Source organism: Petaurus breviceps, unplaced genomic scaffold (genome assembly GCF_028583685.1).
Source record: "Petaurus breviceps papuanus isolate PSGF00001 unplaced genomic scaffold, PetGlider_PUasm1.0 218, whole genome shotgun sequence".
In the NCBI taxonomy this organism is placed as follows: domain Eukaryota; kingdom Metazoa; phylum Chordata; class Mammalia; order Diprotodontia; family Petauridae; genus Petaurus; species Petaurus breviceps.
Genome location: NW_027185872.1, coordinates 1,093,324 through 1,109,089, shown reverse-complemented (window position 1 = coordinate 1,109,089; position 15,766 = coordinate 1,093,324). Strand labels below are relative to the sequence as shown.

The 15,766-nt window shown below is 45.3% G+C and overlaps 1 protein-coding gene across 2 annotated transcripts in view; it reads left to right on the top strand.

Annotated features, from left to right (window-relative positions):
- Positions 1–15,766, top strand: part of AHR (aryl hydrocarbon receptor) — a 56,292-nt gene that overhangs the window by 21,718 nt on the left and 18,808 nt on the right. The window contains exons 1-2 of one of the 2 annotated variants that reach the window (XM_069094430.1): positions 3,245–6,804; positions 7,606–7,709. In XM_069094430.1, the coding sequence (XP_068950531.1) occupies positions 6,708–6,804; positions 7,606–7,709 (201 nt within the window). In that variant the 5' untranslated portion in view covers positions 3,245–6,707. Of the gene's footprint in view, positions 1–3,244; positions 6,805–7,605; positions 7,710–15,766 lie in introns of those variants that run through there. The other variant, XM_069094429.1, reaches the window with a different exon arrangement.

Below are 15,766 nucleotides of genomic sequence, written 5' to 3'. Positions count from 1 at the left end.
TCTGCCTCCCTCCCCTCCTTCTTTCTAATACATATATATATATACACACATATGTATGTATGTGTGTGTATGTATGCATGCATTAATGTAGGTCTGTGTATGTATGTTTGTGTGTATATATGTGTATGAATTGTCTTTCATTCTTGAAGAAGACCAAAATGACATCACTATGTTAGAGTCAGGTGACAGCGTGTCCAGCTGTCGTTGATCGCACCAGTCCATATCCTAATGCTCTGTGTCTCTTGTTGGGTCATGAATTCTTCCCTTCTCCATGAATGGACCCGGTAGACTCTTCCTTGCTCTCTTCCCCTTTGCCCTTGGTGTCCTCCGTGCAGAGATGACCTACCCCCAAGACCTCTGCCCTCCACGCAGTTGCCAGGGTGGTTTCACATCCCTCCCCTCCTCAGGAAGCTGCAGGGTTCCCTGTGACATCCCAGACCAAATGCCAGTTCCCCAGTGGGCATTTGAAGGCCTTCTCCTCATTGCTCCTCTTGCACAGCATCCCACCTCTGGTCTATTCCCAGTGCCAGCACCTCCCTCTCAGCACCCCACTCTTAGCATCTCTAGTTGCTGAAGAGTTCAGCGCAGGTGCACCTTCTGATGATGCCTTTCATGAGCCCCCCACTCCACCCCTATCCTGTCTTCTTAAATTACCTTCTGTTTACTTTGTTTCATATTTAGCATAAGCTTATGTATGGTCCTCTCCCATCAAAGAGAGGGATTATTTCATTTTTAGCTTTGTGCCCTCCGTACCTGAAACAGTCCTGGGCACAAAGCAGGCATGTTAAGACTGATTGATAAGGGACTTTAATACAGCAACAATATGAGGGAGGAGTGATTGGAAGTGAGTGAGATTCTCTGAGACCCATGGGAATCATGGAAAAGTGAATGGGTGAGCATACAGGTCTGAATTCAGTGATAGCCTGGAGGATAGAAGAGGGGAGAGGCTTGGCTCAGATAGAATCTGCAAGACTTGGCAGCTGATTGGATGTGGAAGGCAAGGGGGCTGGTGGGATGTGGCAGCCCATGAGCATGGGAGCTGAGTCTGTGAGGGTCCCATTAACAGACATCGGGAAGGAGGAGTGGCTTTGGAGGGAAATTTGGAAAGTTTGGTTTTGCCTGTACTGACTTTGAGGCACTGGGAGGAAATTCTGAAAGTAAGGGTCTAGAACATCCGGAATAGATGAGATCAACCAAAGGAGGTTGGATAGAGAAGGAAAAGGCCAAAGGGCAGGACTTTGGGAAGGCTGACATTAAAGGGAGAGAGGTAGAAGACACAGTGGTAGAGGGGTCTCAGTGGTCTCCCATCCAAGGCCCTTCCATGTTGCTGTCCAGCTCTAGGCCTCTCTGCACTCCAGGAATGTGTGTGCCAAGAGTCTAGTGGTAGTTATAACAGAAATTCTGTCCCCCAGACTGTTGGCCATTCACCTAAAAAAAAGGGAGAGCATTGTGTGAGGGTGAAGCATGTGCTAGTTGGGCCCGGTTCCCATAAATGGCAGAGGAATTTAGGCATGCTAAAGATGTAAACTTTGAAGTTTTAAAAATATCATTTACTGTCATCTTTGCTAGACTAAACTAATTTAGGGATGTATTTCTTTCACTTAAATGCAGTGTTTACGGCTCTCAAGTTTACATTAAGAGATGTTTTTATGGTTAGGTTTGCAAAAAAAAATACAGTAGGTTTGGTGATACATATGCTTATGTCGTGATAGAAATGAAATTGAACATGACTTGGTAGTTTTATCACTTAGATTTCAATACTTGGTCATATTACAACTGGGAATGGGAATCTGAAGATCTTCCCTGCCCCTTGGCCCTTTGATGGGCTTAAGTGACTATGAGAACCTTCCCTGATTTGAAAATAGACTGTGCCCCCTAATAGGCTGAATGTGGTCACCTGGAGTCTGTGGTGGGAGGTTTGTATTTCAGGACATCCACACCATGTTATTTTGTGATTGGACATTGGGTCAAGAGGGTTGTGATATTCTCTGACCCAGGAGAAGGCTATATATGCCCTCATGTAAGGTTTTGCTTTGAGGCTCACTTTGAGAAGAGTTGTGTGATTTGACCAGATGAGACTCTGGGCAGCCGTTGAGCCCCCGGCTTTGAAAACACAGATGTTGATGCTTCCCTCTCTGTTAACTGACTAGGTATGGGTGTAATGGTCAGACAGTTAGAGGCCTGTCTGCTGAACTGTTTCTTTGTCTGCTTGTAACTTGTTTGTATTCTCTGAAGTTCGGGGTGCTGACCTTTTTCCCCTGAACTAGGTAAATGACATATGTTTGATTAAAGCAATATTGTTAATACATTTTGAGTTGCTTTTCTTTAGAAAAGCAGATCTAGGAACCTGTGCTAGCAGCCACCCTGGGGATGCTGGGGTGTTTGCTGCTACAGTAACTAAATGGTTATGTTCATATTTAAATTTTAAATAGGATTTTAAAATCTGTGACATCTCCATTTCTTTCTGGTTCAAATCAAACTTTTTTTTTTTCTCCCTGATTGACTTAAGAGACTTAAGAAGTCCTGGGCCCTTAGATGTGGAAAAACAAAGTACTAGAAGCCATTTAATTGGTGAAGAGTCATAGAATGTGTAACTCCATGGAAATGCTCATCCCATTTCTGCATTAGGTCTAGAAGACACCTGGAAGTTTGGGATGGAACTTGAGAGGAATGATGGCTGTAAACTTGGAAATGATCTGCATAGTTATGGCAGCTGGATCTGTGGAAGAGACTTTAGGCTGTGAGACTCATGAGCGGCTCTTGAAATAGTCCAAGTGTAAGGTGATGAGGGCCTGCACCAGGGGGAGTGCGTTTGAGAGATGCTGCAGAGATGAACTCAACAGGCCTTGGCAACAGCTGGGATATGGGGTGGGGGTGGGGGGAGAGAGAGCGATGAGTCCAGGCTTACTTCTGAGTTGTGAGCCTGGGAGTTGGGGTACCTTCCATGGTAATAGAGAAGTTAGGAAACATGGAGCATTTGGTGGGGAGGGGGGAAGGTTCAAGATTGTGAATTCCATTTTGGACATGTTCAGTTTAAGATGTCTATGGGATGTCCAGTTTGAGGTGACCAGTAAGCCATTGGAGATGTGACGTTGATGGTCAGAAGAGAGGTTGGGACTGGACAGGTAGATTTGAGAAACAGCTGCATAGAGATAGTCATTGAATTCATGAAAGCCTATGAGATCCCAAGAGCATGAGTGTAGATGGAAAAGAGGTGAGGAGGGAGGTGATGCCTCAGTGAGGGAGGGGTAAGAAGAAGCCTTGCCCCAGCCAAGGCCCACTCACTCCTACAAACTAGGGATGCAGCAAAGGCTTTTAGCCTTTCAGAATGAAAATCCTGGGAGCTGGTGGCCGAGAGAGTCCTGTCAAGAGGTGGCCCGTGCAGGGAGGAAGAAGAATTCCAGTGTGCTGCCCCCTGAGCCACTTGGCTGCCTTAAACACAATGGGCAGTGGCTCGTGGGACAGGCACCAAGCATTCTTTCTACCTCATAAGGTTCTGCTCATTAACTTCAAAGGGTTTTTTATGGAGGAAAAGGGAAATCTGGCTGTAGATGGGGAAGGGAGGTCTTACTGCACACTTCCAAAGTCTAGTTACCATTTAATCAGTTATAGTTCTGGCATCTAACTGACTCCCAGGAGCCAGTAATGAAGTTACTCATTTTACTTAATTTACATTTTGGGAACACTCCTGATCTTGTGTGACTCCTCTTCTCCCCTGCCCTCCTCTCCCTTTACCTGAGGGTGCTCTGCACAAAGGAAGGTAAACTTTGATGGCCAAAAGCTGCCTAGTTAACTTGGGGTTTACTGTCTAGATTTCTTTCTCCAAAGCCAAGGGAACCTGATTCACTCTGGAGCTCATGGAGTGGACAACACTAGACCCCTGCCTGTGCACCACTTAATGGTTACTTTGGGGCCCTGCAGCCTCTAAGTGACTGTTTCTCTTGAGTCAGCAACCCTGAGGGTCTTTCTTTATAAAAGGGGCCATCCCTTGTCTCACTTCTTAAAGAGGTCTATTCACTGAATGGGCATTGCCTCTCTCAGAGTGAGAACCTGGGCCATCTCCAGTCGTCCTGGTGAATATCTGGCCACTGGACCCAGATGGCTGTGGAGGAGAGAGTGAGGCTGGTGACCTTGCACAGCCCTCCCTCACTCAGATCAAAGTCAATTGCAAGTCATGTCATCATTTCTTGATGTCATGGTTCTTCTCGAGAACGGAGGACGAAGCATAGAACCACAATCCGGGGCACTCCTGGGATGTGTCTATGTTATTAGCAGAGGGAGGACAGGTACCAGCAGAGCAGATACCCTTGAAAGACTGGGCAGGGGCGGGGAATCTCTTCTTTCTTTTCAGTTTTCAGAGTTATCAAAAATGTGTGAATGGATCTTCCAGCTTCACTTCACCTATATTTCCCAGTATGTCACTTCCCCCTCCCAGAGAATCATCCCTTGTAACAGGATTTTTAAATGGGGAAAAACATTTCAACAAAAGTGTGCAGTCTGACTGTGGACCGTGGCACACTAGGCCCTGTGCCTTCCACCATCTCCTGATGGGTCTGTCCAACTTCATGTTTGTGGCTCCCATGACACCATCTATCTATCTCATCTTTTGCCATCCACTTTTCCTTTTGTCTTCAGTCTTTCCCAACATTAGGGTCTTTTCCAGTGAACCCTGTCTTCTTGTTATGTGGCAAAAGTATTTAAGCTTCAGTTCTGTCCTTCCAATGAATAGGCTGAATTAATTTCTTTAAGCACTAGCCGATTTGACTTCCTTGCTGTCCAAGGGACATACAAGATAGACTTATATTACCATGATGTTGAATAGTTTGCTGTAGATTCAGGCAGGTTATCATTGTCATTTTTGAGATTCTACCCAGGACTGCCTTTCTCGCCCTTTTATCGACTCTGAGAGCTGCTCCATGTCTTCTCAGGGATTCTTGCCCACAGTAGTATATGCAGCGATCATCTGAACTAGCCCCTCCCATTCCTGTCCACTTGAGTTCACTGACACCCATGCTGTTGATGTTTCGTCTCTCTGTCTCCTGTTTGACCACATCCAGCTCCCCTTGGGCCATGGACCCTACATTCTGGGTTCCCGTGCAGTTGGGATCCGTTTGTCACCGGCCTCATCTGCAGCTGAGCTCCCCTGACCCAGCCCCCCATTAGTACCAGAGCTGTCCTCTGCCCTTCCCCAGTAGTGTATGGGGCCCCTGCTGACCTGAGGGGCTCATCTTCTATTGCTTGGTACCGTCCATGGGCATTGTTGGCAAAGACACTGCAGTGGTTTGCCATTTCCTTCTCCAGTGGTCACCTTTCATCCGACTTCACTATGACCTATCCATCTTGGATCATTGTGCATGGCATAACTCATGGTTTCATTGAGCTATTCAATCCGCACCACGACCATGTGTAGTATCCCTTATGTGAAGATGTACCACACTCGTTGTTTCCTGTGTTTTCTTTGGGACTCTGCTTGAGTCTGGCTCCAGACCTCCTCACGCCTCCAAAAGTGTTCTCTCCAGAGTTATTGGTGATCTCTTAGTGGCCCAGCCAGAGGCCTTTTCTCAGTCCTCATTCCCCTTGACCTCTCTGTGGACTTGGCCACTGTCAGTCTCTCGAGGTTTTCAGGATACCATCCTCTCCTGCTTCTCCTCCTACATGCCTGACCGCTTCTGGGTCCCCTTTGTTCCTTCTCTGTGCGGGTCATGGCTGCTAGCAGAGGATGTCCTCCCTGGCCCAGTGCTTGGCCCTCTTGTCTTCTCCCCCTGCACTCTCGCTTAGTGATCTCTTCAGCTCTCACAGGTTCAGCTCTCTCTGTGCAGCTCATGTCCGAGCCTCACCTGTCTCCTGACTTTGCCTTTCTTTGTGTCCTGGACTTCCATGCTTGGGGGCCTGACAGCACTCTGTTTCCTTTGTTGTTTTTAGTCCTTGGACAGTTTGCCTGGTCCTGCTTCTGGGGGGAAGTTCTAATAGGTGAATTAGTGCTTTTCTGAATTAGCTTGCATTATCTTCTTATATAATACAGGAAAAATAAACTTCACTTAAAAGTCTTTACAAGGCCCTTTAAATAATCAGAGTGAGTTTGTAAGTGGAATATGTTTTATATAATCTATTGTGACAAATAATGTCTTAGATTCTTTCAGAATTTCTCTTCCCAGTGTGACAAAGCACTTCTTATGGGTCAGGAGGCGACTCCCTCAATCTTGGCAATTCACTAAGCTTGTAGGTATTGTAAACTCTTAGGAGAGTGAAGGCCCAGAGAGGGCAAAGTGCCTGTCTAAAGTCTCATGGCCGGCTTCAGCAAGAATCTGTGCCTGGGTCCTTCTGCTGAAGCAGGGGAGCTTCTATATGGAATAATGCTGTGAGGCCAGGGGGGATTGTAGAAGTGACATGATGGTGATCATGGATGTTCTGGTCACACATAATTAAGAACTTTGACTAAGGTAAGCATCTGAGATGATGGGGGTTGGGGATCAGATGCTGTAGAGCAGTGTGATTAAAACTGTGGACGATGGCCCAAATGGGCTTGTGAAAAATTTGGCAGCAGTAAAAGGTTTCTGAACACACAGTGATCACAGATTATTTAGAAACCAAACACAAAGTGAATCTGAGGTGTTTCTGGCAGGGCTTCCCTTGTCGCATCCATGACTTCACCACCCCCTTGGTTCTGAACACAACTCTCCAGACCTCCGAGTGGAGTTGCTGGGTAAATGGGAAGCATTGTTACTGCTGTTACGTCATTTGAAATTTTCACACCTCCTCTGATGTGGATAATCAGGATCTGCTCTGAAAAGAGTGACCTCCAAGGTAACAACCATCCAGGAACCTCATCCAGTCTTGGCATGTGCATGGGAGCCAGGGTGAGGGGTGCGTGTCCCCTGCTGAAATAGTCTGGCATGAGGCCTGGAGGCAGGAGAAAGCATGTTAACTGGTTTTCTTGCCCAGGGCCATTTTCTGGCTCCTGATTTTGTGATTGTTCTGGAAAGCTGAGGTTGGCTAAAGATACATTGGCCCAAGTCTGACAAAGATGCTGTGGTGCATTTTGTACAGTTATATTTCATTAATTCAGATGCCTTTAAGTGGGAATTCCACGAACATTATGACAGTTTCCCAGACCAAGGCATCCTCAACATTGCCTCTTATGGGAGGCTGTGAGACATGTTCCAGTCCTGGAAAGACAGAGTGAATCAGGTCCTGCCCTCCAGCCATTGGGGGTTAAATGGGTAAGAGGGATGTTGATGGAAGTCAGAATAGTCAGACTTGAATGTTATTGGGAGCATGGAAGAGAGACATGTCCAAGGCCATGTAACGTGGGCTGTTGTGGTGTGTACCTGGCCCATGCTGAAGAGACTTCAGGGGAAAATGCCCTTGAGACAATTGGCAAGGCTGGCTAGCAGGTGACTGAGACTGAGTTTGACCTTAGGTCTTCCTGACTGGCCTTGATTGGAGGGGTGGGATGTGGGTCACTCATCATGGTGACTCAAAGGGGAGGAGATGTGGGAGAGGGTCCTCTGCTCCCTCCCCCACACACAGCCAATCCCCAGGTACTGTTTTAGGACTCAGATAAGAACCAAACCCCTAAATGCTCTTTCCTCCCCTCTTTCACAGTTGCATTAAAGTCTTCCCAGCCCGACCCAAATGGGAGTCGGGAGAACAGTGGAGGCCAACTCCAGGACAGCCTGCGCTTGCAGGAAGGGGAGCTTCTGCTGCAGGTAAGGCTGGGGCGGTTGGGGGTCCTGGCACAGGAACGAGATGCCTCAGATTCTGGGGGGTGGGGACACCATAGACTGCCTTCCATCCTTTCTCATTTTAAAATCCTTTAATGATCGGACTTCATTTATGGCTCAGAGCTTGTATTTTCACACAGTCGTGTGTGATTAGATGCAAGGGAAGCAGTATTGCAGCTCCCTGATAATCGGGGCCTGAGCTGGGAATTGAACCCTGGTATCCTCCTTCTGTCAGGGCTCTTCCATCACACCATTTTACCTGTGGCAAAAAATGAGACCCACACACACCTGTACACCCTGTGTGACAGTGGCCCCGCATGTCTGGCCTCCCCCTAAATGGCCTGTGCTGGTTCTGTGTGGCCACATTGTCCAGCCAGGGGCAAGCTGGGCCGGCCTCAGGGATTGGCTTCTGAAGGCCATTGGAATCTGTGCCGGCCTCACTACTGCAAATGGGGCCTGTCACCTTTCCTGTAGAGATCTGACTCTTGTAAGGGGGTCAGATGAAGCTTCAGTCATAATCAGACCTCAAACATTTTTGGTAAACTGTCCCACCCTATTTTTTTTTATTTTATGTTTTATCAATTACATGTGAACAAAAAAAATTAACATTCTTTTTTAAAATTTTGAGTTCCAAATTCTCTCCCTCCCTCCTTCCCCCCACCTTTGAGAAGGCAAACATTTTGAAATAGATTATTTATATGTAGTCATGCAAAACACTTACATATTAGCCATGTTGCAAAACAAAACACAGACTGAAAAAAAATAAAGTAAAAAATAATATGCTTCAGTCAGCATTCATATACCATAAATTCTTTCTCTGGAGATAGTATTTTTCATCATAAAGTCCTAAAGAATCTTCTTGCATCATTATATTGCTGAAAATAGTTAAGTCTTTTACAGTATGGCTGTTACTGTATACAATGTTCTCCTGGTTCTGCTCACTTCAGTTTGTTGCAATTTATATATGTCTTTCCAGGTTTTTCTGAAAGCATTTGGTTCCTCATTTCTTATAATTGAATTATATTCCTTCACAATTCTATACTGTAACTCATTTAGCCATTCCACAGCTGATGTATCCCCTCAATTTCTAATTTTTTGCCACCACAAAAAGTATTGCTATAAGGATATATAGAGCCTTTTCCTTTGATCTCTTTGGGGTACAGACCTAGTATTTTCTGGGTCAAAGGGTATACACAGTTTTAAGCCCTTTGGGAATAGTTCCAAATTGTTCTCCAGAGTGGCTGGATTAGTTCACAACTCCACCAATAATTTATTAGTGTTCCAGTTTCCCTACATCTTCTCCAACATTTATCATTTTCCTTTTCTGTCATATTAGCCAATCTGATGGGTATGAGGTGGTACCCTCAGAGTTGTTTTAATTTGCATTCTCTAATCAATAGTGAGTTACAGCATTATTTCATATGACTATGGATAGCTTTGATTTCTTCTTCTGAAAACTTCCTGTTTATATCCTTTGACCATTTATCAAGTGTGGAATGGACTTATATTCTTACAAATTTGAATCAGTTCTTTACATATATAAGAAATAAGGTCTTTATCAGAGAAACTTGCTATAAAATAGTTTCCCACTTCCCTATTAATCATGGATCCTGTGGTTTTGTGCAAAATTTTTTTAATTTAATCTAATCAAAATTATTCATTTTATATCCCATAGTGCTCTCTACCTCTTCTTTGGTCATAATTTCTCCCCTTATCCATAAATCTGACAGTTAAAATATTCCATGCTGCCCTCATTTACTGCTAGCACCCTTTATGTCTCAATCATGTACTCATTTTTACCTTATCTCACTGAACCTTGTAAGATGCTGGTCTGTACCTAGTTTTTGCCAAACTACTTTCCACTTTGCCGAGCAATTTTTGTTGTATAGTGATTCCTTATCCCCAAATACTGAATTTGGGTTTGTGAAACAATACGTGACTGTGGCCATTCACTAAGTCATGTGGTGTCTCTGATCTGCTCCACTCGCCATCACTCAGCTGTTTCAGTGACTGCACTTTGCGATCTGGCACAGCTGTCCCTCCTCCACACTTTCCTCATCACTTCCCTTGATATTCCTGAATTTGTGTTCTTCCAGATGAATTTTATTGTGATGTTTTTCTAACTCTAATGTTTTTGTAATTGGGCACTGAATGAATAAAGCAATTTACGTGGAATAGTCTTTTTTTGTTTTGGTAGCTCAACCTATCCATGAGCAACTAATATTTCTCCAGTTGTTTAGATCTGACTTGATTTATGCAGAGAGAGCACCATCCCAGACTTCAGGCCTTTCTTGCTGCTGTCTTCACTGCTCGCTCTGGGGGTCTGTCCAGAGCAGTGTGATCTAAGGAGAGTCACTGTTCTCCTGGCCTTGTTCCTCTGTGGCCCTGGGACTGTGACCTAAAACTGTATATTCAAAACTGTATTTATATTTATATAAATATATTTATTTATATTAATATTTATATTTAACTGTATATTTAGAGCAAAGCAACAGTGTCCTGAACCCAGCACCCCTTGCAATCTCCTTCCAACTAGTTATTGACCCCACCCTCCACTCACTGCCCATGGGCTGAGAGGTCTTGAAGCTGCAGCTGCCCCCAAGGCATGGCCTGTGCTTCTCTTCGGGCCCCACTACCACGCCATGAGACAGACAGACCTGTACTGCACAACTCCTGAGTTGAATTGGACTAGAAAATTGTTTCACCCAATTTTTTGTTGGTTCAGTTGCACAAGAATTTGATTTGAGGCATTATTTTAGTGTTATTTGGAGGGGAATTTGGGAGAACTTGACTGAGTGCTTCTCTCCTCCACCATCTTGGCTCTGTCTCTGCCTCAGACAAGTTTGAAATAATTCTTGGTTTTTCTTCATGTGTCTAAACAAGAATGAAGAGATATCTCTGGGTTGTACCTCACGCAGTTAAAACAAATTAGTTGTTTGTTAGCTAGATCCAATATTTAGCATAATTAACAGACAAACTACTTTGAGAGTTTCCCAAAGAATAAGTTCTCATCACATAGCTTATACCATAGAATTGTCATCTTTTTTGTACTATCAGTATTTGGAACTTGAATGTTACCTTCTGCTATCAAGAATGAGGGTGTGTTATAATTTTATTTAAAGTGAAACTTAAGGACGTCATTTACTCAATATCCCCATTATAAAATTCACTTCCTGTCCCCCAGGACCCTCCTCTCTCCTACACTTTCCTCCCCTTGTTAACTTCTCCTTCCTCCCAGTCCCACTGGCATCCCTGCTTTCCTGGACTAGGAAAAGAGCCCTTTGTGTGGGCCTTGCCCCCAGCCCTTCTTCAGTCCCCTCCAGCTTCCCAAGAAGTTTACCCTCTCTGTAAACTTCCCTTTACCCCAGGATTAAATATGAAATCCCTTCCCAGCCTTCCAGTTCTCTTAGACTTGCCTGAGGGTCTGTGATGCCTCGTCTGCTGACCTCCCTCCTGTCCCTGGCCTTCCCCAGCCTCCCAAGGTTCTCCCTCCCTCCCCCCCTTCCCTTCTTGGGCTTCCCTCTGGCCTCAGCTCAGAGCTGACCTGTGGGAGCGCTTTCAGCGGCTGGCGCTGTCCCTGAAAGCACCTGAATTTCTGTCCATGTGTCCTCCCTGGCATGTTGCTTCCCTATTAGAGGGAGCTCCCTGAGCCCAGGGATGTGCTGGGCTCTTGCCATTTGGCTCAATGCCTGCATCTAGTAATTCTCTCCCACTTAATGTGTCCAAATGTGTCTTGTTCTAAAGTACCCTCCTAGGAATGGCCTTGTTTTTAAGCATTGTAGAAATCCGTAATAGTTGCTATTTGACTAAATAATGACATTGTCAACTTTGAAGGGTATATATGGGGTAGGAGTCTAGGGAGATAGGGGGAAGGGACCTCTTCTGGAATGCCCAAGGATCCATCCTAGACAAATGGCCCACTGGTCAGAGTTACAGATGGCTCAGGGCTGGGATAGTTCACATGCTGGCTGGCAAAGTCAGGATCCAGAATGATCTTGGGGTGGGTCAGGGCACAGCAAGGGGCATAAGCATGTATGGATGGTACACACTACCTCGCTCAGACTAGCTCTGGATTATAAGCTAGGAAGCACCAGGTGAAGGGAGCCAGGCAGAGCAGTGTAAGCAGCTGGGCAGGGGAAGTCATTGGCAGGCTTACCTCATGTCAGAGGGATTAGGTTTGGTCTGCTTAGCCCAAAGGGCAGATCCACACGTGATAGAAGGAAGTTTCAGAATACAAATACGGGTCTGAGGTAAGGAAATGCTTCCTCAGACCCTGGTCCCAAGTCCCTGGAGAGGTATGACATGACCCCCCAGACCCACCCTGTTGGTGAGGCTGCCTGACACCACCCCCAGCTCTCACCTGCACAGAACGGAGCTCTGTGATTGGAATGGTACAGTGAAAGGATTGGCCACTTTATCTCATCTCTCAAAGCACTTGGACAAAAGAATGACTCATTCTTTAATGCTTTACCTGTGATTTCCTTGGGCTCTGTCTGTGCCCATTGGGTCAGCCATCAGTTAGGGATTTCTGTATCTTAGACTCAGCATGTCCCAAACAGAACTCATTACCTTTCACCCCAAATCAACCCCTCTTCTGAGCTGCCCGCTTGCTCTTGAGAATGTCACCATCCTTCTGGTCTCCTAGCTCTGAAGCTGCAGGTGCAACCTGGGCTTCTCAGTCAAAACCTCCCCCTCCTCACTGAGCATTAATTAGGCACCTACTCTTCTCCAGGCGCTGTGCTAAGCAAGGGGACACAAAGAAAGGAAAGCATGACCCCTGCCCTCAAGGAGCTCGTGTTCTCATGGCAGACACAACACACTCCCTACTGTCTAAGGCTAAAATATACAAACAATGTACGTACAAGATGTAGACGGCACAAAGAGATAGGCTCAGAGGGAAGCAGCTAGCAGTGGGCACTGGGGAGAGGAGAAGGAAAGGCCTCCTACAGAAGGCAGGGAGGGAAGCCAGGGGAGAGGAGGAGGGAGAGCGTTTGGCTGGGCTTGGGGAGAGCCAGGGATGAGGCCCCATCTGGGAGGCAGAGGAAGGAGTAAAGGCTTCCTCCAGGAAGGAAGAGAAGGGACTGGGGCTGGGCATGTAATCTGCTACATGGCTCAGACAACTCGCTTTATCTCTTCTCCATTTGTTAGTAACTTTTCTTCAAGTATTTATGTCAGTTTATTTAATAGCATTTTTGTTTTACTTTTCCATATTTTTACTTTTGTACTAGTTTGTAGATTGTTCATTAATTGATTTCCCAGTGTTTAATTTTGTTTAATCAAATATTTTAAGCCTTTGCTCTTTTTTGTTGATAGGAGTTTTGGGATAAAAAAATTTCCCCTACATTGATTTAACCAGCATGGTGCTTCATTCAGATGCTCTTTCCTCATTTCTTTTCACTCTTGGGCCCAGCTCCCAAAGACTACTTGAACTGAATCGTGCAAACGTTGGTATGTTGTCTTGTTATCCTTTCCCTTTTTTCCATCTGCATCTGTGAGTTCTTTGTTGCAGGGCCCTCCTGGTAAGGAAGCTTCCCCTTCACATGCAGACAGCTCCGTTCTAAGATGTCTCTTCGTAGACAGCTGCCTCAGACCCAGGGAGGTTTTTTGGGGACCTGCCCAGGAGACAGTATTTGAGGTGGCCCTTCAGTCTAGCTCTGCCTGACTCCAAGGCTGCCTTCCAATCCAGACCAGATTTTCTCAAGCCATTTTCTTTGACATCAGTATTTGTTGTTTGACCCACGCATTCTGCATGATTGGCTTATATAATTCCCCATTTTAAGTCTGAGCTCTTTATTTGTGTTTCCCTTGTTGATTACAATTTTGTTTGGATGCTGATCTTTAAAAGATATGGTGATATTTCAGCCTTTCTTTATTTAAGCTACTTGTTTCTTACATCATTTCAATTATGGAAAATTAGAGCATATTTAATTTTTTATAACACATCTCATATCCCAACTCTTAAGAGCAAGGACTTTTTTTGGCATCCTTATCACTTAAACAGTGTCTCCCACCCAGTAAATGCCAGGTTAACTTGACTTGAGGTATTCTGGGCCAGAGTCCAGACAGAAGAGAGAGTCACCATGGGTGATAGGATCTTCCAGTTACTCTTCTATATGGATCAATATTATGCACGTTACTAGTCCCTGGACTTTTGCAGAGCCCTAATAATGCTCTCCCTTCTTCCCCCCAGAAAGCTTTCTCTAAGCAGATCTAGAAAACACCTTCTGGGCTGGGATTTCTGCTGTAGTCATTCCTCTGTAAAAACTGAGTCTGAGACCCTGCTCTGCTTCCAGATCCAGTGGTGCTGTTTGCTTCTGAATGTCCTCTTTGCTAAGAACACAGCCCAGGACCTGTGGGGACTCCCTATCTCAGGATGCCACCTTGTGCCTACATTCCCTTCTTAGTCCCCTCTGGGACTTAAAGCAGGTCAGTGGGCAGTAGAGCTGCCAGTTGGCATGAGGCAATGCTCTGGTGTTGAGCTCTTGCCCAGGTCCATAAGCACCAGAACTTCGCCTCTGCCTGATGAGGACCAAGTCCAGCAGTATCTAGTGGTTCTCAGTCCCAGACTCAGGTCTGGAACCTGCAGAGCTCAGACCAGAGGCAAAAATCACTTTGGTGGCACCAAAAGTTTTCAGGTCCTTGGCCCAAGCTACAAGGCCAGCCAGACCTTTGCTACAAAAGTGGCAAAGTCTCACCCCATATCATATCTGAAGTCAGGAAATAGCCTGGAAGAACGAGCAAGCCAGAAACAGAATTCTACCATAAACAACTATTATGGTGACAGGGATACTAAACACAGAAGAAAAGAAGTACCTCAAACCCTGTACAAGCAAAGCCTCAAAGAAGAACACAGCTTGGGCACAAATTCAACCAGAATTCCTGGAAGAAAGGAAGCAAAAAAAAAAATAGTTGAAAAGGTTTTAAATCAGTGAACTGTGGGCATTAGAAGAAGAAAAATGAAAAAGGAATGAGAAGTATGGAAGAAGTATTTAGAAGGAGATTAACAACTTGGCACAAGGGGTATAAAGCCTTGCTTAGGAAATAAACTCCCTAAAAATTAGAATGGATGAAATAAATGCCAATGAGACAACAAGAAATATCAAAACAGCGAGAAGACTGGACAAATTGGAAGAAAATATAAGGTTTCATAGCAAAAACAACTGGCCTAGAGAACAGAGAAGGAAGAAAAAAGTTAAGAATCCTTGAACTATCTGAATGACAGGCCCCCAAATAGCCTTGACACAACATTCCGAGAAAGTTGCCCGCGTTTCTTGGAACCAGCCGGTAAAGTGGAATAGAAAGAGTACACTGGTTGCTTCTAAGAAACCCTGAAGTGAAAACTCGCAGGAACGTGATGGCTAGGATCCAGAACTTCCATATCAAAGGAAAAAACACTGCTAGCTTCTAGAAAGAAAAAAATTCAAGTAAAGTAGGGTCTCACTCTGGTTAGCAGGGACCAGCACTCTGAAAGGACGAGGGGCTTACAGTACCAAAGGCCAGAAGGCAGAGATCAGCCTCACACCAGAGCACCTGAGTATAATCAGACAAGGGGGAAAAACGGACCTTTGATGACATCGAGGATTCTGCCTCAGCTTTCCAGAAGACAGGCTCAAATGTAGAGATTCCAAAGGATAAACTGCTTATCAATGTGGGGAAACGATGTCCCCTCCTAGCAGTGAGAGAGGCCATGGAGGGATAAGAGACGAGGAAGATACCAGGTAGGGAAGGAAAGTTATCTCAGGTAGTCAGGGCACACAAGCAGACGCCTGGACAAGGAGAGAGGTCAGAGGAGCAGCTGCCTTTGAACTTCACTCTCGTCTGAACTAGTAACACTACATGTACACATGTACACACAGTTAGGCAGAGAAGAGTCAGGTAGGAGGCAAGGATTAGTTCTAAACAACACGAAGGATGTACAGAAATAGTTGTATCTCTTTTTTGAGGTGGCAAAGAATGGGAACCAGAGGGAGCACCCACAAATTAGGCAATGCTGAGCAAAATGTGGGACAGGAGTGAGGAGGTACTGAAGTGTGATATGGTGA